The 23,018-nt window shown below is 33.7% G+C and overlaps 1 protein-coding gene across 15 annotated transcripts in view; it reads right to left on the reverse strand.

The window, feature by feature from the left end:
• Positions 1-23,018, reverse strand: part of Ppp1r9a (protein phosphatase 1 regulatory subunit 9A) — a 308,327-nt gene that overhangs the window by 54,769 nt on the left and 230,540 nt on the right. For all 15 annotated transcript variants that reach the window (XM_046426371.2, XM_046426370.2, XM_058573241.1 and 12 more), the window contains 2 exons: positions 14,341-14,496; positions 2,748-2,801 (listed from right to left, as the gene is read on the reverse strand). In XM_046426371.2, coding sequence (XP_046282327.1) covers positions 2,748-2,801; positions 14,341-14,496 — 210 coding nt within the window. The remainder of the gene's footprint in view (positions 1-2,747; positions 2,802-14,340; positions 14,497-23,018) is intronic.

Consider the following 23,018-nt stretch of genomic DNA (forward strand, 5'->3'; position numbering starts at 1 on the left):
GGCAAGAATAATTTGGATATGTCTGCAGCAAAGTCTCTCATATTTTATAGCATGTTTTAGATTAAATTCCATTATTACATATACTCAATCATCAAAACACCTTGAGATGAGAAAAGCAAGTATTATTTCCATAATTCCACAAAGGATAAAATGGAAGCCTCAAAAGAGAAATTATTTGTCCAAAGTGATACATCTGATAAAAAACACGGATTTGATTCCAAATCCCATGAATTTTCCTTCATATCCTGTGGTCTGAAATTCTATAAGCAGGAAATGACATTTTAGAGTTTGAATGATTATCTAACAAATGTCAAAGTGTTTTTTTGGGGGGTATTTTTTTAAATGTAAAATGATATGCAAAAATTAACTAAAAAGGGAGTGAAGAGAGGCAGAGAGAGAACAGCAAAATCACAGGATGGCCCAATGGTTAAGAGGGGGACTCTGGGATTATTCACCTTAGATTTGAATCTCATTTTTGCCATTATTGGCTCTTAAACTTTTGGTAAGTAATTAGATTTTCCCAAGAGTCGATGTTATCGTCTCTATGACAGAATGGTGATATAACACATTGGCATGCTTGGAATAGTTCCTTGGGGACAATAATCATCTGATAAATGTTAGATATTATTACTTTTCTTTTAACCCCTTTGATGATATTATTATGTTCTTTATTTCAATGGCATGAACACAGTCTGTAGCTTATTATATTACAGTCAGTGTTATGAATTTCCAAATCTTTATAAATCTCAATTCACATAAACGTACAAAGGTGGGTAAGTGAAAATGTAAATGCTGGTTTGATTAATTTTAATCCCTCCAGTGGAACAGAAAGGCAGCTTTCTGTAGCCTCTGCTTCTAGGTACTCTTAGGAATTGACAATGTACCTCTCTAACACCTTCATTTCTACAGAAATTTAAGACTGATCACTTAGGTAAGGGCTTAAAAGTCACTTATTCACAATCACTGCAAAGCTTTCCGTCTAGTGCTTTATCTACTTCTTATACCTTCTTTAAAGTTCAGAAAGATTGTGGAATCATTATAAATTATAAATTCTCAAAATCAAGATATTCTAAAATCACCTACCATTCAGCAAATGGAAATATATATGTTCACATATGTGTGTGCATGTATGTGTGCATGTGTTTGTGTGTTTTGTATATATATATATTTTTTTCTGGTACCAGTGATTGAATCCAAGGGTGCTTAACCACTGAGCCACATTCCTAGCCCTTTCCATTTTTATTTTGAGACAGGTCTCATTCAATTGCTTAGAGCCTCACTAAGTTGCTGAGGCTGACCTTAAACCTGTGATTCTCCTGCTTCAGTCTCTGAGTCACTGGGATTACAGGCATGTGCCACCATAATTGGCTACAAATTTTTAACTAAACATACTTATAAAACAAATTACAAAGTTAAAAAGTAGCCCAAAGTACTTCAAAATTAGGAATTATATTATTAACATTAATAACCATGATAGTAAATTAATCTGTGAATATAATAAGCCAATGTAATAATAAGAAAAATATAAATACTAATTTATAGTATTTTCTAAGTTAAATGTTTATAGTCTAACACATAAGCTCCACTGAAGCATTTATAATCACAGGGGAATCTTTTTTCCCTAATTGTAACCAGTTTTTAAAAATCCACTTTTTTTTTCTATGTCAAGAAACAATTGCAATTTAAAACAGGACTAGTTTTTTTTTTTCTCTTTTTTACAATATCTTTTATTAAGAAACATTTTGTATCAAGTTGTTTATTTATCAACCACTACTAATGTAAAAATTACTATTCACAGTGCTGGGCTGACACCATGAATGATGTATAGACATGTTTTGACTAAAGAGCTCCAGAGCGAGAATACCATTTAACCAAAATAGCCTTGCTAATTCATCTCCATTTAAAACACATGGAAAAACCAAAACAAGTGTTCAGTGTGAATGAGAAAACGGATCATTAGTAGTGGGGGAGTAATTATGTCTTAATTTTTAAAAGATCATAGGAACAATAAGAAATATTGTTTTAAAGTAATTCAAAAGGTATTTTAAATATGAAATTACATATTTAAGACTAATCACAATGGCTAGAATCATAACTCATACAAACAAGTACCTTACAATTTACCAATTAAAAATGCCCTTTTGAATCCTTCATTATTTCATGTATAGAGACTAAAAATACCTATTTCCTTTTATTAAGACTTTTCCTCCCTTACAAATTTTTAAAAATGTGAATTAAACTTGCCTAAAAATTTCCAGTAGCACCTAGCACCTAAAATTAATTACTTGTATTAAGTTTATAATATCTTATTCTTAAAAATTGTTTTTATCAAAAATAATGTGCTGTATTAAAACAATACATTGTTTCTGGTGAATAAACTAAAAATAAATAAATGATAAAATCTATAATAAGGTAAGTGAAAAAATTAGTGGGTAAAATTTATTAAACATACTTCAGACACTTGAACCATTAAAATCATTACTTTTTGAGGAACTCTGAGGAAATTGACTACATGTGTGCAAACACATAAATATATACATTTAAAATATCATGCTATTTTCCCTGAGGAGTACATGAATGCTTGTTCTCACCAGCATGTTTGTCTATGATCTAATGGTGGAAATGAATCTCTCACATTTGTATTCTTTCAAATGCACAGGAACAAATCCTTCAGTCCTAGGGTTGAATTTATTTATAGTATGTGAAGTTTAAAGAGTACAATTCAAACACCATGTACTGGTGCTTACCTTGGTCTTCAATTTTTGAATCTCTGCTTCTGTTACTGCATGTTTGATTTGCAACTGAAAATTGAAAAGAAAATATCTGAACTAAGAGAGTGTATCTGTATTTTTAAAGTCTCACCAGCTACAAGAATACCTTATCACATAGTAAAAAGCCTAGAAAAGTGCTGCAATGCAGAAGATTGTAAATTAAAATGTCTAGTGTGTAAAATGACTTACTGGGTGTGAACTAATTAAACATGGGGTTTATGGTTCACATTCCCTAACATCAGATTAGGTTACCTGTTTATTGCTCAGGAACCAAAGAGAAGAAAACACTTTTTTTTTTTTTTTTTTTTGCTCTCTTTGCAGATCTTCCTTTATGATTTGACTGTCAAAGCAATGTTTCCTTGCTTAGTCAGGCCAACAGAAAGGTTTAAGCCTGTGAGTCTACGGAGCAGGAGCAATGTGAAGATTTAATTCCATATTTGGAAGAAAGGTGGCACTATGGTTCTGTGAGTCCCTGGAACATTCTGATGAAGCAGCTCAGCTGCAAAGGGAAAAAGACGGAGATGCAGTTTCATAGAGAAACCTCAGGGTTTTTATTCCTTTTTTTTTTTTTTTTTTTTAATTTCAGAAGTGGTACTTATTCAGATTTCTGTTCTCCAGAAGACCCCCTCATATTGAAGATTCAGACCTCAAAAAGCTTCTACTACAGCTCCCTAGCGTAAGAGTCACCATTTATGTCTGTTTTGCTTCTCCCCTCCCCCACTCTTTTCTTTGTAAAGGAGGAAGAATCAATGAATCATTCATTTCCTTAAGGCATAAACGAACACCCCCAAATTTAATGAAAACGACTTATGGGTTCAGAATTTCTTCTCTGAAATTCATGGAGCTCGATGTTTTAGGAATTCAGCAATTTTCTAATTTCAGAAAGGTAATGTGATGCATCTTCCATAAACTCCATATTACCCAACACAGGATCTGCAACCAAACACATGAATATTTCTGCCACCAAGCATATGAATACTCCGACTCAATGAAGTACATAAAGATCATAAATAGTATCCTGTCAGGTTTGTACCACCAAATTAGTTTGCCACAAACTTATAAGAAAACCTGTTTTCATAGAAGTAACATAGCTTCTTCAAGTTTCCACTACAAGTAGGAGGAGAAGAGGAAACAGTCCCAGGTCTGACTCTCCCTATCTCTGCTTCTTACCTTCATCATGTGTCTAATGGAATCAGTTGCTTTGGGATTTCTCACTCATTTAATCCTTACAAAACCCCTGAGGCATATGTCATCACTGTCACACTCAGATGAGAAATTATTAATCTGACTGGAAACCATAGGGTTACTTTGAGTAATCTCTGAGTATTCTGACAGAATGTAAAATGGTGCTCAATTAGTTGCTGTTGTTATGAGCAGAACTTAGACCATCTTTCTGGTTCAGCCAGCACTTAGTGAATGAGAGTATGTGTTGGTCTGAGGATACATGAACATGGTATAGAATCTCCCTTTGAAATATATATTTAGGGAGATTAATAAATTATCTTTCCTGAAAGAAGTTCTAAGGATGATGCTGACAGAAAGGGCACTGGGAATCTGCCTCTGGAAGGCTTGATTAATCTTTTTCCCATATAACCAGGTCAGATGGTCTCTGGCTTTGGTGTCTTTGTTATGTCTCAAATCCAATAGTGGACCTCACCACCTTCAAGGCAAAGTAGGAAATGGGCCTGACGTTCCCCCATTTCCTGAGGAAGAGAAAACTGCTTCACAAAGGGTAAAGAAAACTTGACAAGAGAAGCATAATTGGCTAAAGGTTGCATTTTCTTATTCTAAAGCAGTTCTCTTTTTCATTGCTTAAGAGATTTATTTCAGGGACCAATAAATTTCCCAAAGGACCAAGTATTTGTGAGAAGGTCAAGCTGACTGACAGCAGGAAAAAAATGAATGGAATCAGAACCTGAAATGCCTGTTGGAACTTCTGGGCTTGAGAGAGCTAGGTTTGGAGAAAAGTCTTGGGATTGGAGGACATAAATAAAAACAAGATTGCAGGTCAGTGTCGTTGAACTTTCAAAACCAGTGTTTTTCATCTCTTTTGTCATGTCTAATATGAATGCCACAGATTCCCACAGAAACCTACCCAAGGATATCAACCCAAATAAATATACAGTTCTTACAAAGAACAGGAGCTCACTTTTAACAGTCTGTATGTATACTTTCTATTTATTGCTTTTAAAAAGATAAATATGGAGCATGTATGCATATGGCTGAATCAATGTAATCCAAATATAACTACTAGAAATAGAAACACTCTTATACAGAAACATAAATAATCAGATTGAACTTTCGTATTCTCTTGACTTATTCTGTATAAGGGTCAAAAACATTTTTAAGTAAAAAAATATTATTTTAGTAGGAAAACTTTTAGTAGGAAAAATTTAGTTCTAGTACCAGAAATTTTCTAATGAGATAAGAGTAACACTCTTTGATCTGACATTACAAGAGCAACAATAACTGGTATTTGAATGTAACTTTATAAGATAGTTTGGCACTGGAATCAGAATTTTTACAATTATTTTTCTGAGTATTGGAGCGATATCTATTTACCCACAATAGTGTAAGCACCACAAAAGAAGGAACTGAAACTTATTTTGCTGACATTTTGGTGTTGATAAAATGAAACTTTTTTTTTTTCATTTCAACTCAAAGATTTATATATGGTGTCTTTCTTTTCTTAAAGAATAGTGTATACAAAATAAGCTGAAATAGGCTTACTGAGCATAGCATAACCTGACCTGAATGACAATACCAACTGCAAGATACATAGCACAGGATGAGATTCTCTAACAAGGAACGCCCTCTAAGTCAGGACTCAGAAACTGGCATTAATGATGAAGATGCTGGATGTAATTGAGAGCCTATAATTACAGTTCCTTTAAAAATAAATTTATGTTTACTACTAAGTAGATAACAATGTATAGCTTCTCTGTTTGTTAACAAAAAGTTCCATAAGGATAACTTACTTTATTCATTCTCCAATGCATTTATGACTTTTCCGGATTTTTTTGTAGACTTAGATAAAACAATATAACTTTTAAACTTTGTTTTTCTCTCAAGAGGAATTGCTTTTACTAGTGCTAACAGCCTGACTCCAGAGTAGTAGTGGTGAGTGCCAAACAATGGGCACTCAGTCCGGAGGCACCTGTCAAGCAGTTCCTCATGTAAATTCACTCTACATCCCACTAAATTACTAATGATACAACATTGAGGAAAAACAACCCCCAAAAGTCACTAAAACTAAAACTAACCATTAGCAGAATATGAAATAGGCATGAAATTGAATTCAGATCACAAGGTCAAAGCCAGCCTCTGCAACTTAGTGGGACCCTGTATCAAAATAAAAAATAAGGCTGGGCATGGTGGCGCATGCCTGCCTGTAATCCCAATGGCTTGGGAGGCTGAGACAGGAGGATGGCGAGTTCAAAGCCAACCTCAGCAACTACGAGGCGCTAAGCAACTCAGTGAGACCTTGTCTCTAAGTAAAATACAAAATAGGGATGGGGATGTGTCTCAGTGGTGGATTGCCCATGAGTTCAATCCCCAGTATCAAAAAATAAAAAATAAAATAAAAAATAAGAAGGTCCAGGGAGGTAGCTCAGTGGTTGAGCATAGTGGGTTCAATCCCCTGTATCATAAAAAATTAAGAAAAATCTATACAGACCTCACCTAATGCTCAAAACTGGGCTCTAAAAACTCACCAGACAACAAATCAAAACAGAAAAGAACTATCATCTAAGCTTCGCTCTGATGAGAGTTGGACACTTTGTACCATCTTCACTGATTGCTTGAGATCTAGTCTGTCCAGATAAGAATGGGGGACAACTTCTACTGTCTTGTCAGAAATGGGACCTCAAATCAGGTCTGTCACTTCTCAGTATCCCACATTTGTCAAACAGCAACTATCGGAATTAGGAAAGAATGCAGGAAGGCAGCCAAGGCCCTCATCACACAGTACATTGCATCCTTTCAGCCACAGACCCCCAAAACAGTGAAACAGACAGCGGTGACCTACAGAGTCTGCTAACAGGCCCAAGATTGTCTGTTTTTCCCTTATTTGTCGTGGAATGAGACAATGAGTTTTGCATTTGGTTTTAATAATTATTTATTTTTTTCATTATGAATATCATATCTAGACCTACTTCAAGGTAAAGAAATAAAGTGAAAATGATGCTCTCCATGAGTAAAAAGATATCTTAAAGTAGTTCCTGAGAATACTAGGATGAAAGAAAGTAAAGAAGCATGAATAAAGAATGAAGAGAAAGAAAATTAAATATTTAATAAAAGAACTAAGTCATGTAATAAGTGCTCAAAAAAAAAAGGAATTTGAAGTTTAAAGCATGTTTAATGACATAGAAAATGGAATCATATTGATATGATAGGACAAATTTGAGAAATAATCCCAGACATGAAAAATGTACACAAAGAAATAGAGCCATAAAATAAAGGCATAAAATAAATATTGAATGACAGTATTTCTAAAAAAAAAAAAAGAAACAGAATAGAAAGAAACAGCAAACTGATGAGACTGTTAATGAACTAAAATGAAAACAAAACAACAAAAACAAACACAAAACAAAAAGACTATTAGAAGGAAGATGAATGAGAAAAGGTCTACTTTAAGAATCTGTGATAAAATATATATACAAAGCCCAAGCCTGAATAAAACAAAAGCACCCAAATGGCAGCCTGACATTAGACTTTTCCTTTAAGATATGCTTAAAAAAAAATGATGCTTGCCCTATTATTTTCAGGAAAAAGCTTCCCAATCAAAATATTAAATCCAACTAAATATCATTTCTGTGTCATAATAATTAGAATGCCATTCTCAGTAGGGGAAGCTCTTGGAAGCCATATCTTCCCCAATAGCTAATGAATTACTTAAGGATATACTCTGAGAAATTAGAAACAATTCAGAATTTAAGAACTCGAAAGTAGTACTGTAAAGGTATAACAGTGAAAATTGATTAATCTGAGAGTATAACTATTAGTTATGAATGTATTATAAAGCTATCTAAAAAAAGTTTTTAAAAGGGTAACAATTAAATATAATAACATCTGTCTTGGAACCTAAGATTGCATCAAAAGCTTTCGTATGGAAATGGTATTGTTTTGTCCTTAACTTTTAAAATTATAGAAATGCAGAATAATTCTTAAAAACTTGAAGATTACCTATAGCAAAAAACAAAAAATAAAACCCCAAAAAACAAAAAAGAAATGTATAGCAGACAACAAAACTAGAGCTATTAGACCTTGAGTAATTATCCAATGTTTAAATTGGCTATTTTTTTTTTAGTAAAAGATATAAATTCCAAGATTACATTCTGTAAAGTTACAATAAAACAAAATACTGTGACCAGGTTTATGTTAAAGGTAGGTACACATTCTCATGCTTGTGTGTTCACCCAGCAACTCAAACAAAAGTGACAGAATATTAACATCAGATGAAGTACATGTAAAGGTTAAAAACAACAACAACAACTTTAAGTCATACTTGATGTACTTTCAGCATAACATCAAAAGAGATAACCATAGCCAGAGGACACAAACAATAATAGTGAGGTATAATTTTACTCATATTCTCAGTTTAGTAGGTTAAGTTAGGAAAAATGAGAAAACATTCAGAAGGTCTAAAACACAGGTCATTTCCATATCATGATAATCAGAATGTCATTCTTGGTATGAAAAGCTCATGAAAACTACATCTTCCACAAATACCTAACAAACTACTTAAAACTATACTCTGAGAATCACTTTTGTCACAAATACCCATATTAATCTATAACAAAAATATCATTTAAAAAAAACTTGAAAAGACGTTATCTAACTACAATGTAATAAAACATTTAATTAATAAAAATGTAATAACTTAAAAACTGTTTCCCCAATTATTCAAATCAAAGAGAAAATGAAAATTATAGACTACAAAGTGATGACAGTAACAAGAATGCACACTGAATATAAAAGATGTGGCAAAAGGCACAATAAGAGAGAATTTCACAATTTTAACTGCTTGTCTATTTAAACAACAAAATGTGGCAAATTAAGCACTGACGGCAAGAAATTGGAATACGAACATCAAACATGTCCAAGGAAAACACAATAATAATAATTAATTTAAAAACAGATAAAGGCAGAAATGGCTGAATTAGTTAGGGGAAAACTTCCAATTTAGACCTGCATTGCAAACTAACAAAAGCTATTTCCTGCCCCTCTTGAATTCAACTTTGGAGATGCCAAAAGAGAATAAAGGAACACATATGGGTTCAGGCTCTCAAGCATCAGTTAACAGAGGTACTTCAGGAAGAACAGAGGCACGTCCAGATGTCTAGAAAGCTGAGGATCTGGGGCCGGAGAATATCAGCAACCAGGAATAGGGAACAGCAATTTAGTTAAACTTTAATCTTCACATGTTACCTGGGAAGTGTGCATATGGAGGTAAATCAAGAATTACCTATTCCATGCCTGAAGCTGTGACTTCCCAGCTACTAACTTAACCTCTGCTTCATACAGTAGGAACCTTTGGTGCCAGGTGGGAGAAAAATAGTAGTGCCAGAGATATTAGTGAATTAATACCAGAACATCACTGCAATCCCATTATAGTAGTATAAAAAGGAGCATAGGTGAGTTGGAAATAATCATTTTGTAAAAGGCACATCTATAAGTATACTTAACGAAAATTCCTGAAATACAAAAAAAATAGAGAAGAGGCAGGATATGCTATGGTTACTTGATCAGCTTTATATATTGCTAGATAACTTAAGACTAAGTAAATATAAGTCAGGGTAATAAAATAAAAATATTAACTTTGAAGCAACAGATGAAAATTTGACATATCTAATACAAAGGGCAATAGTTAAAAATCAGAAGAAAACTTGGAAAGTGGAAAATATGAAATAGACAGGCATAAGCTTAACACTAAGATGATAAAAGTAAATGTAAATAAATTACACTCCAATTAACTGACAAAGACTCCCAGAGTAGAATAAAAGTAGGATTGAGGAACATGTTGCCTAAAGGAAATATATTTGAACCAGAAGATATGGAAGGAATGAAAATAAAGAGATGGAAAATACAGATGCTGTGAAGCAAATATAATGCAAAAGAAAGCCAGTGTTGAATTCTCCTACCAAATGAAACAGAAGTTGGTGCAAAATGCTTCATAGGGGACGGAGAGATATTAAAATAAATCAAGAAACTGTAATAATCCTGAACATATATGCAAGCTAACAACAAAGATTCAAAACACATAAAAGTACAACCAATAAAATTATAGAAAGAAATAAACAATGGTAGCTGCTGATTTTAATATACGCTTTTCTGAATTGGTAGATCAAGCAAAGTCTAACCCATATTATAAAAGATATGTGTGTATGTGTTTGCACTATTAATTTTATTTTTATATATGAAAACTATACAAACTTTGCACCCAGACACAAATGTGTGCCATTTGCATACACAAGGAATATTAAAATTGTTTATGAATCAAGTTATAAAAAAATCTCAAAAATTCTAAAGACAGCTATTACAAATAAAATATATTTTCTGAATAGTGTGCAAGAAAGTTAAGAGCCAATAAGAAAGCATAACAAAATAAAGTTCTACATGTCTGGGGGAAAAAAACCCACAGAATAATTCTTGTGTTGAAGAGGAAATAAGACATGACATAAATGACAATGGTATTCTACATGTAAAAAACTGACATGTAGAGAAAGCAATATTCAGAAAAAAATATACTTGTCAGAATGTACAACCTATTAAAAATTAATGCCATGCCAGTGGTGCATCTCAGTGGCTTGGGAGACTGAGGCAGGAGGATTGAGAGTTCAGAGAAAACCTTAGCAACTTAGCGAGGCTCTGATCAAGTCAGTGACACCCTGTGTCTAAATAAAATATAAAAAATGGGCTGAGGATGTGGCTCAGTGGTAGTGCCCCTAGGTTCAATCTCCATTACCAAAAAAATAATGAGAAAGAAAGAAAGGAAGGAAGGAAGGAAGGAAGGAAGGAAGGAAGGAAGGAAGGAAGATGCTACAACTGATCAAAACAACAACATCAAAAAGAAAGATAGAAAAATGAAGATATTGAAAGGAAACAATAAATTAATTATTTTTTAATTTAAAAAGAAACCACTAGTTATGTCAAATCATGACAGATAAAATTCTGGAAAACAACTAAGAAAGAAGCAAAACTACCCAAATAAGAAAAGAAAGCCTATAAAAGGGTAACTAGAATGCACATGTTATAATATTTCAAAATTATTTTATATAAACAAGTTCATAAATGTAAAAATTTAAATATATAAATTTCTTAAAACCAAGCAAAATATCACAGTTGGCACCCCAAAATTTAAAAACTTTAACAGAGTAATAGCTATCATAAAAAGTATCTAAAAACTTCCTCCACAAATGCACAGATGGTTTATATTTGAGTAATAGAAAACTTTTGAGAATAGAAATTTCACTTATATAAATCATTTTTTTAAACAAAAGTCATTTATGAAATTAGCAAAATAGGAAAAATTTACTAATCTATATTGAGGCTAACAATCTTTAAGCAGCTTTTGATTAACATACTGTAGTCAGATTTTCTGTTACTTAGCACAGGACACTTAGGAAACTAATAGAGGGTGCCATAAAATTTAAGAAAGGAACAAGAAAAAAAAAAGACTTAAATAGATAAAATCCATAAACTTTAGATTAAAAGATTCAATATGATAAAGTGTTAGTTCTTCACAAATTAACTTACTAGTTTAATCTAATTACAATAAAAATGCAAAGAAAATCATTATTAGGGAATTAAAGAAGGGATCCAAACATTTTCTTGAGTAAGCTAAAAAAAGTAAAGGAATTTTAAAAGAGAAAATTAGATGTATCGGATTTATTCCATCAATGCTCATATGTAATCTAAAAATGTTACACCGAAGAAAAGAGAAAAAAATGGAACACAGTAGGAAGGCACAAAGCAATCCAAAATTATAGACACAAATTCTGTAGACAATAATGCAGCTTTTTGACCAGAGGGGAACAGGCAAATGAGCATTTAAGTGCTGACTAGCTTGTCAACTACTTGGAAAAATTAAATTAGGTACATTGTACAATGATTCTTCCGTACATTTCTGATACCATTCATTCATGAAATATTTAACCACGAATTATATGCCAAGAACTGTGTAAAGATACAGTCATGAGCAAAAACAGAGCACTTCAGGGTCTAGTAGGAACATATGTAACAGGCCGAAAGCAGGACTGATGGGGAATATGTCAGCCTAATGAGCTTTGCCTAAGAAATACAACAGGTAATTTTGCTTAAAACAAAATTAAGAGAACCCTGTAACATGAGACTTTGCAAAGACTCCAATACAATATGACCCTTTTCTGTGCATAATCCTCTGAAAAATACTACTATATACAGTATTTGGATGTCTGTGAATTACATAAATAAACTTTTAAGACTGTGATAGTGGCAGCATACAAGATAGAATTGTTATGAAAGAGTGCAACACAATTGTTTCTGAGAGCAATCTCCTGAAGAAATTAAAACAGCACTAAGCTAAATATAAAACAAAACAGAATAAAAGGATTACAAATGAAATGATGTAATATTTGCCTGTTTTTAAGGTTGAGACAAACCTCTAATTCTTATACACCAAAATTAATGGCAAACTATAAGTTCAGCTAAGCAGGCTAGAAATAAATCAGACATAATATACAAAATGGATCCTGATCATGAAGCTGTCTACACCAAGGTCATCAAAATTTTCTGTTGAGTGGCAGAGAGCAAATAATTTAGGACTTATAGGACACAGAGTCTGCAACAATTCAACTTGTCTGTTGAAGCATGGAATTGGCCACAAACAAATATTAAAGAAATGGGCATGATTGTGTTCAAATGAAACTTTATCTACAAAAAAAGAAAAAACAAATACAAAAACAAAAACAAAAACAGGCAATAAACCAGATTTGGCAAATGTTATATTTGCTAACCTCTAATCTGGTCTAGATGAGACAGTTGTCCATATAATGGTGCATACAATATTTTTGGAGCATCGATTCCTTGGCTCAATTCAGAAAATGCAGAGTATAATTTTCCATATCCTATCTCTGATTTTTAGGCCCTGTAGCTCCTATATAAGAATATGAAACATTCTTCAACTCCATTATCTACTAGTGACTAAGGGTCAGACTCACCCAACATTATAAAAGAGCCCTATTAAAGGCTTTTTTTTACCAGCGCACACTACCATATGTCACTGTCTCCAATACTTGTCAAAATTGTATTGATGCTCAGGGGAGATTTCTTAAAGAACACATGTTCTATAAACTCCATTAGATAACTTATATTCTTAGAACAAATAAGAAAAAAATGCATCTAGATAATAATTCTTCACTCAGCCACTACCTATGAACTTTTCTTTTTCTCCAGTGCTCTTTGACTTGAAGATATCAGTTAATACAGAAGGTCTTTATAAGAAATGAGGAGGTGAGCTGGGAATATGGTTCAGTGGTAAAGCATTTGCTAACATGCATGAGGCCCTGAGTTCAACCCTCAGCATCACAAGAAAAAACAAACAAAAAAGAAAGGAAGAGGTGATAAATAATGGCACCTTCATTTTCAACAATGAAGGATGCTCCCCCCAAACAATGAAAGATCAGTTGCTTGAGGCCCTATTCATCACAGTTTCTACTTTACCTGCAGGGGTTCTGAGTGGTTAATTTAAAAAAAGAGTTTATGTGATCACATACATATATACCCACTCAGGATCTTTTCCTGGCCCTTCTCTGACCACTCCTTTCCTCAGAAGCTGACTTCCGCAGACTTTGTATTACCCAAGTTCCCACTGCTGGAGGTGACTGTGTGAGGGTGTGGGGATGCTCCCCACCAAGGAAGAAAACAGCATTGGGAAATGGGTATATATCACACTTGCCCAGAGAATGCAGTTTTTAGTAGTGGCTGCATCTTAAAAAGCTGCAGGTGTTCAATGGCCCTCTTTCAAAAAGAGAATCTCTTTCCTTCTCTTTACCCATTAAGCCAAAACATGGTGACAGCTTCCTGCTGTTGCCAGTCCCTATGCATGTCACCATCCCTTGTTAGTTCTATCAACTCTGTTCAAAGTCTGTTCATTAAACTCTTCAATTAAACCCTTTGGGTATGCCATCTGATTCTTATTAGGACTCTATTTTAGGAAAAGAAAGAAAAAAAGAGCCTTTTTAGAAACACTGCCTTAGAGGAAAGCTCATCATTGGGGGAAAAAAATCTGTACAACTGAAAAAAAAAAAAAAAAAACACAGCTAGAATGTATCATGAATTTGCACACTCTAGTTTGAAATTATGGGCTAGATACATTGCAAGCTGCCACTATGACAAATATCAAGCATTTAAATCAGTGATAATGAAATGAGATCTACTTAAATTTTACTTTGAAATTTGAGACTTAATATAATCTTCTATTAAAAAGTTTCATTGGGAAATTGATTATTCTTAATATTTTATTTGAACAAAAACATACACTAACTAATGAAATAGACACATATAAATATTTTGCAGATCAGTGGCTTACCTCTTTAAACTTGTGACTGAGCTTGCTTGTGTCCAGGTCTGATGGAGAAAACATGTCCTCATTCTCAGGCAGCTCAAAGACTTCAATGGCCATGTCACCACCAGGAAGAACAGGCCCTACCTCATCCTCTTCTTCATCTGTGGCATATTCTCCTGTCTGAAAGTAAGGGGATTTCAGAAATCCAGCTGTCCTTACTCCAGGTGGAGGAGGGTTATTGGAAAACATTTTATAAGAGACATAAAAGATGTCACCAAATGGTAAAAGTGTGTAAGTCAATTTTTAAATTGAGCATGCCTCATGCAGCCAGTGTTATACACAAATGTTAGTTCAAAGATCCAAAGGAACAAGTCTATGCCACATACATGTGCATTTCTAAATATCTGATAGAATCAATAGCCTCTCTAGTATAGCAACAGGATGAACTGATTTTTGATCTGAGCATGTGATGATTTTACTAAATAAAATTACATAGCTAAGGGAAGTAAGTAATTCCTTCAAATACTCACCCTCCTATGTGAATAAGAAACCCAATATTGGGAGCAAGTTACCCAGTATAGGAAGGAAACAGAGATTGAAGATTCAGAGAGTTTGAAGGAACCTTAATTAAACCTTATAATTGTTAAGTAGATTAACTCTTCTAACCTTTGGAATTGAATCGGTTCTATTTTGTTTGTTAATTACTGTGGTGGTTAACTAATGAACTAAAGGATAAACTGAAGTTTCCAACTCACAGAATGTACATGCATATAGTTCTGCTTTCACACTACTTTAATAAAACTGAGTTTTTGGTCAATATGACATTTTTTTCATGTAAAATTCTACATTTCCAGTTTTTTTTTTTTTTTTTTTTTTTGAGAAAGCCAAAGATCTGTCAATTTAGACACATTGTGACATAATAACAACTGGCCAAAGACTGCAGTAATTGCCCATTTTAGGCAGTCACTCACTTTTTAATACACTAGACTTCCCAAACTCCACATCATTCTGCTCTTAGCTTCACTCTTTTATAACATCTGTGGGTCCCTGTAGGTATTTGAGTACATGACCCCTGGAATAGATGTTCTTCTTTTCTACTAACTTCCTTAACATTATTAGAAAGTAGCTCCTCTCCTGGCAGCATCAGACTATGAGGCTATAATTCAAAATAAGTGCTTGAAATCTTTATCTTATGATAAAACTTAAAGATAAATCACTGATTCACAAGGTTAAAAGGACCAAGTTCTTTTAATTCATCCCTGTTCCTTCAGGTAGTGGTTTAATACATAAAACATTGATAGGAATTCATACTGCCTTCAAAAAAACCTTCATAAAGAGAACCCTGAATGATGTATTCCTTTGATTAACTGGGCTCAGCATTTGCTGCTTTTTCTTGTTGTTCTACACTTCATTCTTTGTGCTAAAGCTGCACACGCCCCCTTTCCCCCTTTCCTTCCCTTCACACAGTTATTGTCACAGAATATACCTTTGTGTATTGTATTCCCATTTACAAACTTAGAATCATTATTTTACACATTTTCTTACTAAATTATACAGTAAAGAGCTAAGTTACAAGCCAAACCAAAATTACAATAATACTGGATTTTACATTTACCTATATAGTTGCCTTTACCAGTGTTTTTAATTTTTCCTTATGGCTTCAATTCACTGCCTACTGTCTTTGCATCTCAGACTGAAGAACTAACTCCCTTTGATATTTCTTGTAGAGTAGGACTGCTGGTGATGAGCTCCTTCAGCTTTTACTAATAATTTGTCCTTCATTCTTGAAAGATGGTTTTGTCATTTTTGGTGTCTTTTTCTTTCAGGACTTATGCCATCCTACTACCCTTTGGCATCTATGGTTTCTGAAGAGCAATCAGTTGTTAATTTTATGGTGGAGCCTTTGTGATGAGAGGGTAACTTGTCTTTTGTTTCTAAATTCTTTGAGTTTCAACTATTTGACTGAATTGTGTCTCCATGTGGATCTCTTTGTTCATTAGGCTTCCTGATTGTGTATAATAATGTCTTCGAATTGGTTAGTATTCAGCCATTATTCATTAAAATGTTTTTTTTTCTTCCCCTTCGGTATATATCCCTTTTTTAAACTATGTTTGCACATGAAGGAAATCTGATTATTAACCTCAGTGTAATGATTCTTATTGTCTGGAAGACTTATTACTTAATTGCCTCAGACTTCTTTTTTTCAATGAAATTATTTTAGTTTTCTCAAGAGGTCAGAATCTCTGTAACTGTCTTTGTAATTGTCCTCTGACTTCTCTCCAAGTTCTTCCAAGTTGTGAAGCTGGAAGAAGGCACACTTTCTACAAATTGGGGGCCACTGACCACAATAAATATATTGCCTCAGTATCCCTCAGTCTCTACTTCCCCACAGAGGCTATTATCATAAAAACCTTGACTTTGGAGGCATTTGTGTAGAGAAGTAAGCTCAGGATCTTTCACATTGAGCAGTGATTTTTTCCAAACTGGTTACAGATTAGTTAGAACTCCCCACCTCCCTGCCCCACCCCACATAAATAAAATCAGAGATGCTTTGACTGAAAGCGGGGAAATAGTTTGAGACTGGGTGTTCCAATCTCAAAGGGTCCTAGAAATTTAGGACCCTTTAGAAACCAATCTGAAAATGTCTAAACTACAAATACAATTTTAAGTGTCTCTGGCACTTGGCAGGGTAAGGTAGCTGAAGATGGGGACTGGTTGGTTCCATATAGCTTCTATTTGTCAGTACAATTACATTCTACAAATCTTCAAAGGGCTTTAATTTTAGATTTGGTATGGTTCTTATGGTATTCTGTAAATTAATCTATTTCCTATTTATATGTTTTTAAAACCAGCAGGTACTTTGTAAATACTAGTGATGTTAACTAATGGGAATGTGGCATGGTTAGTAAATAAAGAATCTCAAGATACTTTGCTAAAAGTTTTCTTGTGGAGGTATAAAAATGTCAAAAATTTTAACCCTATAATCACAACTAGTAGCAAAGCTAAATCTTAGTTTTAAAGCTTAAACTCATATATAAAATTTAGTTCTATATAATCAATTTGATGAGTAGCTGAATGGCTCACGAAAATCTTAAGCTAAAATTTAAAGTCTGCTAAACCATAACAATATGGTACATTTTAAACATGAGCTGAAAAAAAAATGATTTGATTTGCTTTTGCCAGCTTGAAAATGAATACTTGTTAACTAAGTATGAGTGAATTAATATAAATATGAGACTAGGGTGAGGCCTAACATATAATAAGATCTAACAAATACTTTTTAAATACAAATACAATTGCATTGTACTATCTAGAACTTCCTAGGGAAGTTTTCGTAATATCAAGAAAACAAGCAGTCATTTGTTAAAAAGGTAATATTGTGTTACACACACGTTTTTTTAAAAAAACACAGGATTAGGATATATACAACATAGACAATTCTTGCATTTAAGTACAGTTTTGGCCTTATCATCCATATATAATTTATTAAAGTTATCTTGAAATTTTAAAATTATCAAGAATTCTTCTTGCTGCTTCTATTTTTGACTTTTCCAGTTTCTTCTCCTTCCTAGTTCCCAAATTACATGCAACTGTGCCAAAATTCTTATCATTCATTTCATCATTCCATTTACTAATATTTTCTCTTTTCAATTAGCCTTTAAAGCATTCTAAGGGCAAAATATATCTTTTAGTGCTTTGAGTATACTTTTTACTTATTATAGGCTATAGATAGTGTTCAAAAACTTTGTTACCATTCCCACCCTGAATAGACTTCAGAATAAAGAGTGCACTTATTATCAATTCTCCTAAACATCTGAAAACAAAAGAATTACATTTAGTGGACTAAGAATAATAAGTCTTTCAGATTCTGTTTATTGAAAATGAAAATTATTTTTATAGCATGGAATGATAAATTAGCAAATCTCAAAATTAGATTGGATTGAGCCTGTCATTTGTAGAGGAAGATGGACAATGTTGTACAAAAAAATTGTTACAATTAAGTACTTCCATTCATAGCCAACTCTTTCTACTTTTGGTCAAATTTAAAGTTTTTCAAAGGTAGAAGGAATATCAACAGTGTAGAAGGGACAAAAAAAAGTGCAGAATAAATTTGACAAAATTACTCTATGTGCACACATAAATATATTACAGTGAATTCTACCTTTATGTGTGTTTGTGTGTGTGTGTGTATATATACTACCAATTTAAAATAAATAAATAAATGGAAAGTAGACCAGTAAAGTAGAATGGAAATATGGGTAAGGAGGAAGGCAAAGAGGGTGGGCATTAGGGATCAATGGAGTAAATTAAATTCCATGCATATATAGTTATGTCAAAATGAACCCAACTACTATGTACAACTATAATGCATCAATAAAAGAAAAAAAATTCAAAATACCAGAGACTCTTGACATTATTTGTCTCAACCTACAAATTTGCTTCCAATGTGTCAAGAATAGTTCTTAGAGTCAAAATACAGATAGTAAATGTTTCATGGCCTATCTACTTTCTTAATTAACATCTTTTACTTTTGAATAGTCCCATGAAAAGGAGAAAAATGAATAACAATCCTTTCATAATTTACTATGTACCCAACATTGTATATTCCCTAACAACTACTTGATATGGATATTAATATGCTATCTTAATTTGAGGAAACAGAGACTCAAGAGACTTTACCAAGAACAATTAGTTAAGGTGTTGAAGCTATATCGAAACATTTCAAAGTCTGTATTCTTTATTCTATGTTATGCTGCTTCTGATTTATAGAAACTAAAGCTTTGCAGAAAAACAATGTTAAGGATATATTCCTTTCACCTATCCTCAACTCAAAAGCCTGTTTTTGCATAATGCTATTGTGCTAGGAGTCACCTTTCACAATTTGAACATTGTCATTCAATTCATTTGAAGACTTGCACCTGTGTTTACTGTCCTCTTTTATTCTATCATGACCCTGAGGCAAGTATATAGAAGTCTCCTTTGAAAGGACAGGGAACAGTAATGGGTGAATAAATTGCAAAATAAAGAGAAGAATCAGTGAAAACCAAACATAAACATATTTACACTTACCCTAAATCACAGAATTATTCATTCACTTGCCTATCTTTTAATTGCAGGGCCAAGTTTTCCTCTTGGCTTATGAGTGTCTGCTGACTGATGTTTCACACATTCTCTTATAAAAACCGCAACCATAACATATAATCTATAAAAATTTTGCAGTGTCCTTAAAATGGATAAAAATGATTCTAGCAAGAAAAACTGAGTTTTAAATTCCTCTAGATGTTTATGGTGTGCCCTTATCTTTTACATCTCTTTCCCAAACCTAATTTCGTTTAGCTATTTTTTAAAATAATATATCTAGTTTTCATAGATAAAACAATTTTCTTTACATTCACATTACATCAGAGCACTTAATATTTTACTAAATAGCATTATAATAATTGTGCTGACAGATTCCATGTCTTGTAAACACCAAACTTTTGACTGGTGGGAGCAAAAGTGGGTAGATACACCAGGGCCCGAAACACGAGAGTTGGAGGTGTTGGTCTAGGCTTTACAGAAGGAGCATTAAGTATCGGTTGTATTAGTGGGTTAGCGAAGTGGAGGCCAATGAAAGAACCTTGGTTTTGTGGTCACTTCTCTAAGTTCAAATTCCAGCTCTGAGACATTAGAACTGACATTCTAGTCTAGACATTCTAGACTGAAGCTTTGATTTCTGTATCTATAGAATAAGACAACTTGAAGAAATACTTAGCATAACAAAGTTATCATGAAATTAAATTAGAGAGCGCCTGTAAAGTGCTTAGCACAAGACCTGGAACATGATAGGAGCTCAAAATAATTCATTGCTGCTGTTGCTGAAATGGTGACACACCAGAGCCTTTCCAGTCCCCATCTTGTAACTGGATGTTTGCTAAGCTTTGGTCTCAAAAATATAATTCTGCAGAAGATCTCGATGCATGCATCTTTTTAAAGCAAATTGGTCATTCTGAAGTAAAACTTTCCTTTCATTAAAGCAGCTCCTCTTATATTCCTAGTTCTTCAACAAACACTAGATTCTACCAACCCTGCCCCCTGGGAAACCTCCATGTATCCATGCTCCTCATTGCCCAGCCTCCACCCACCAGAGTGGTCCAAGGTGAATATCCCTCTTCATTGGAAAATCCTATGAAGTTCCTACTCTTAAGACTTTCGTAATCTGCTCTTTTATGTTCCCACTGTATGCCTTATATCACTAATAACACTTTGAAGTTTTTATATCTTTTTCCCATCAACTTCTTTCATCTACGAGCTCCTGGAGGCCATGAGGTATGATGTATCCCTGCAATCCCAGCATGGCTAGGGCACTGTTTGGCATGTAGTGGGCACTGAACAAATGTTTACTGAATAAATAAATTAAGACAGTTGCAGCCACATCTGCACAGTACGGCAGAGCCCGATTTTCCTGTTAATCTCAGCCTTTCAGTATGAAATATAGTGAAACGCAGCTGCAGCTGGGACCTAAATGACCCTTTGGGGGATTTTCTCTTGTTGTTAGGTTCAACCATTAGCAGTAATTTTTGCTGCAGCAATGTTTGCTCTGGTAAATTCAGGGAAACCAAATGATGCTAATCATAAAAATAGCCTTAATTGTGCAGTTTTTGTGGGAATTTGTTTACAGAATATGAATATGGTTATATATATTTTTCAGACTCAGTTCTCAGAGAATAGAGAGAGCTGCTTCTTTTCTGGAGGAGAAAGATCACAAACTAAGATGTTAAGGTTTAAAATTCCTCACTGTGCACCAACTATCCAAATGGCTTTTGGCAAAAGCATCCCTTTTTCTGCAAAGGAATCTCTTTTTCCACTATTTGTCAGTGACTTTTTTGTATATGCCCTAATTCTGTAATGTCTGGCCATGATATCTCTTTGAATGTTGTCTGCTCACCTATAAAATATAAATAATAACACTTTATTCATGAGGTTGCTATGAGAATTTACAATAGTGACATATTCAAAGAGCTCATCACAGTGCCTAGAACATGCTAGATAACTATATGACTTGAGAACTATGATTGTCTTCATCACCCCTTATTTCTCCAAGACAATGCCATAAGTAGCGCAACAAATAAGAGCACAGGCTTTGGGGCTGGAGAGACTAGGTCTCCAAAAGAGAAAAGACTCAATGTTGCAGAGGCATTATAGTGAGCGTGCTACTTATTTTGTATTTTTATAGTCTCTGCTTCTATAAAATAGTATAAAAGATACCAACCCCATAGGATATTGAAAGGTTTTAAAGAACTAAATACACAAAATATTTAATGTCTAGCTTTTCATATGCATTTATTTCACTTCCATTTATCATGCCATTCAAAATTTCTTGTCGATCTTTTGTTCTCAAAATGTATCTGGATTTTCACTCCATTCTTACCATATTATCGTCCAAGTAAAGAAACAGCTGAACTCCATATCTAGATTACGCATGGGCCCTCTGTTTCCTGCCTTTGTGGTAACACTGCTTACAAATTATTCTTCCTAAAATTCTAGAGGTTAGACCTGTCAATACATCTTTCCAACTATCCAAACTCATGTTTTCCTTCTTAAATGTTTTTCTAGCAGTTGTGTTAAACAGTTCATAAATTAGCATTTTATAGTATTTCAGGGCTTTCTTTAATTTTTAATCCCCTTCCTTTTAGAAAGCATACTCCAAAAACAGGAACAATATTTCCTTCAATGGTAGATAGATGCTAAAATGACCCCTTCCTGCTTATTCATGCTCTTGTAAATTCCTTCCCCTTGAGTGTAGGATGGACCTAGAAACTCACTTATAACAACCAGAATATAATAAACGTATTTCTGAAATGAGTGTACACAAAGATGTGGACTTGCATTTCATCAGGCTCTTGCTCTGTCTGAGCCCTCACTATTGGAAAGCAAACTGCCATATTGTGAGGATGAAGAGGCCCATGTTACACACCACAGGGAACTGAGGTTTCTGGCCAACAGCCAGCAAGAACCTGAGGCCTGCCAACAGTCCCATGAAGGATCTTGGAAGTGGATCTTTTGAGTTTTGCCGACAGCTGTGAGCAAACTTGGAAGCAAATCTTCTCCCAATTGAACATTTAGATGACCACAATTCTGGCTGATGCTTTATTTGTAGCCTTGGGAGGGATTCTGAATCAGAGGCACCAGTTAAACTGACTCACAGATAATGTAAGGTATAAGTATTTCTTAACTTACTATGTTTTAGTGGTAATTTGTTATACAGCAATAGAAGGTGGGTACTGTCATAACAAATACACACACACACAGAAGTGACTTTGGAAACAGGTAGTAAACAAAGGCTAAAAGGATTGTGAAGAGTGCATTAGAGCAAGCCTAACCTGCCTTGAACAGATTGTTAGTGGAAATCTGGAAGGTGAAGTACTTATTATATAGTGGTAGAAAGCTAAGCAACATTATCAGAAAGCAGGAAATGTTCCTAGTGAACTGCTAATCTCACTAAGTGAATTTCCAAAGTGTTGAAGATGCTGCCATTTTTCTCAATGCTTATGGTAAAATGTGAGAGACATGGATAGAATGAGCATACTATCAAACAGAAAGGAACTAAGACTTGATGGTTTTGAAAGTTTTAAAAATATAAGTCTAAAATTTAAAAAAAATGGCTTTCAAACAACGTTCAAGTCTGAGATACTACTAGGAGAACAAAGTATAAAAGCAGA

The sequence above is a fragment of the Marmota monax genome, unplaced genomic scaffold, assembly GCF_021218885.2.
Source record: "Marmota monax isolate L192 unplaced genomic scaffold, Marmota_monax_Labrador192_F-V1.1 WCK01_AAM20220418_F8-fsc00321, whole genome shotgun sequence".
In the NCBI taxonomy this organism is placed as follows: domain Eukaryota; kingdom Metazoa; phylum Chordata; class Mammalia; order Rodentia; family Sciuridae; genus Marmota; species Marmota monax.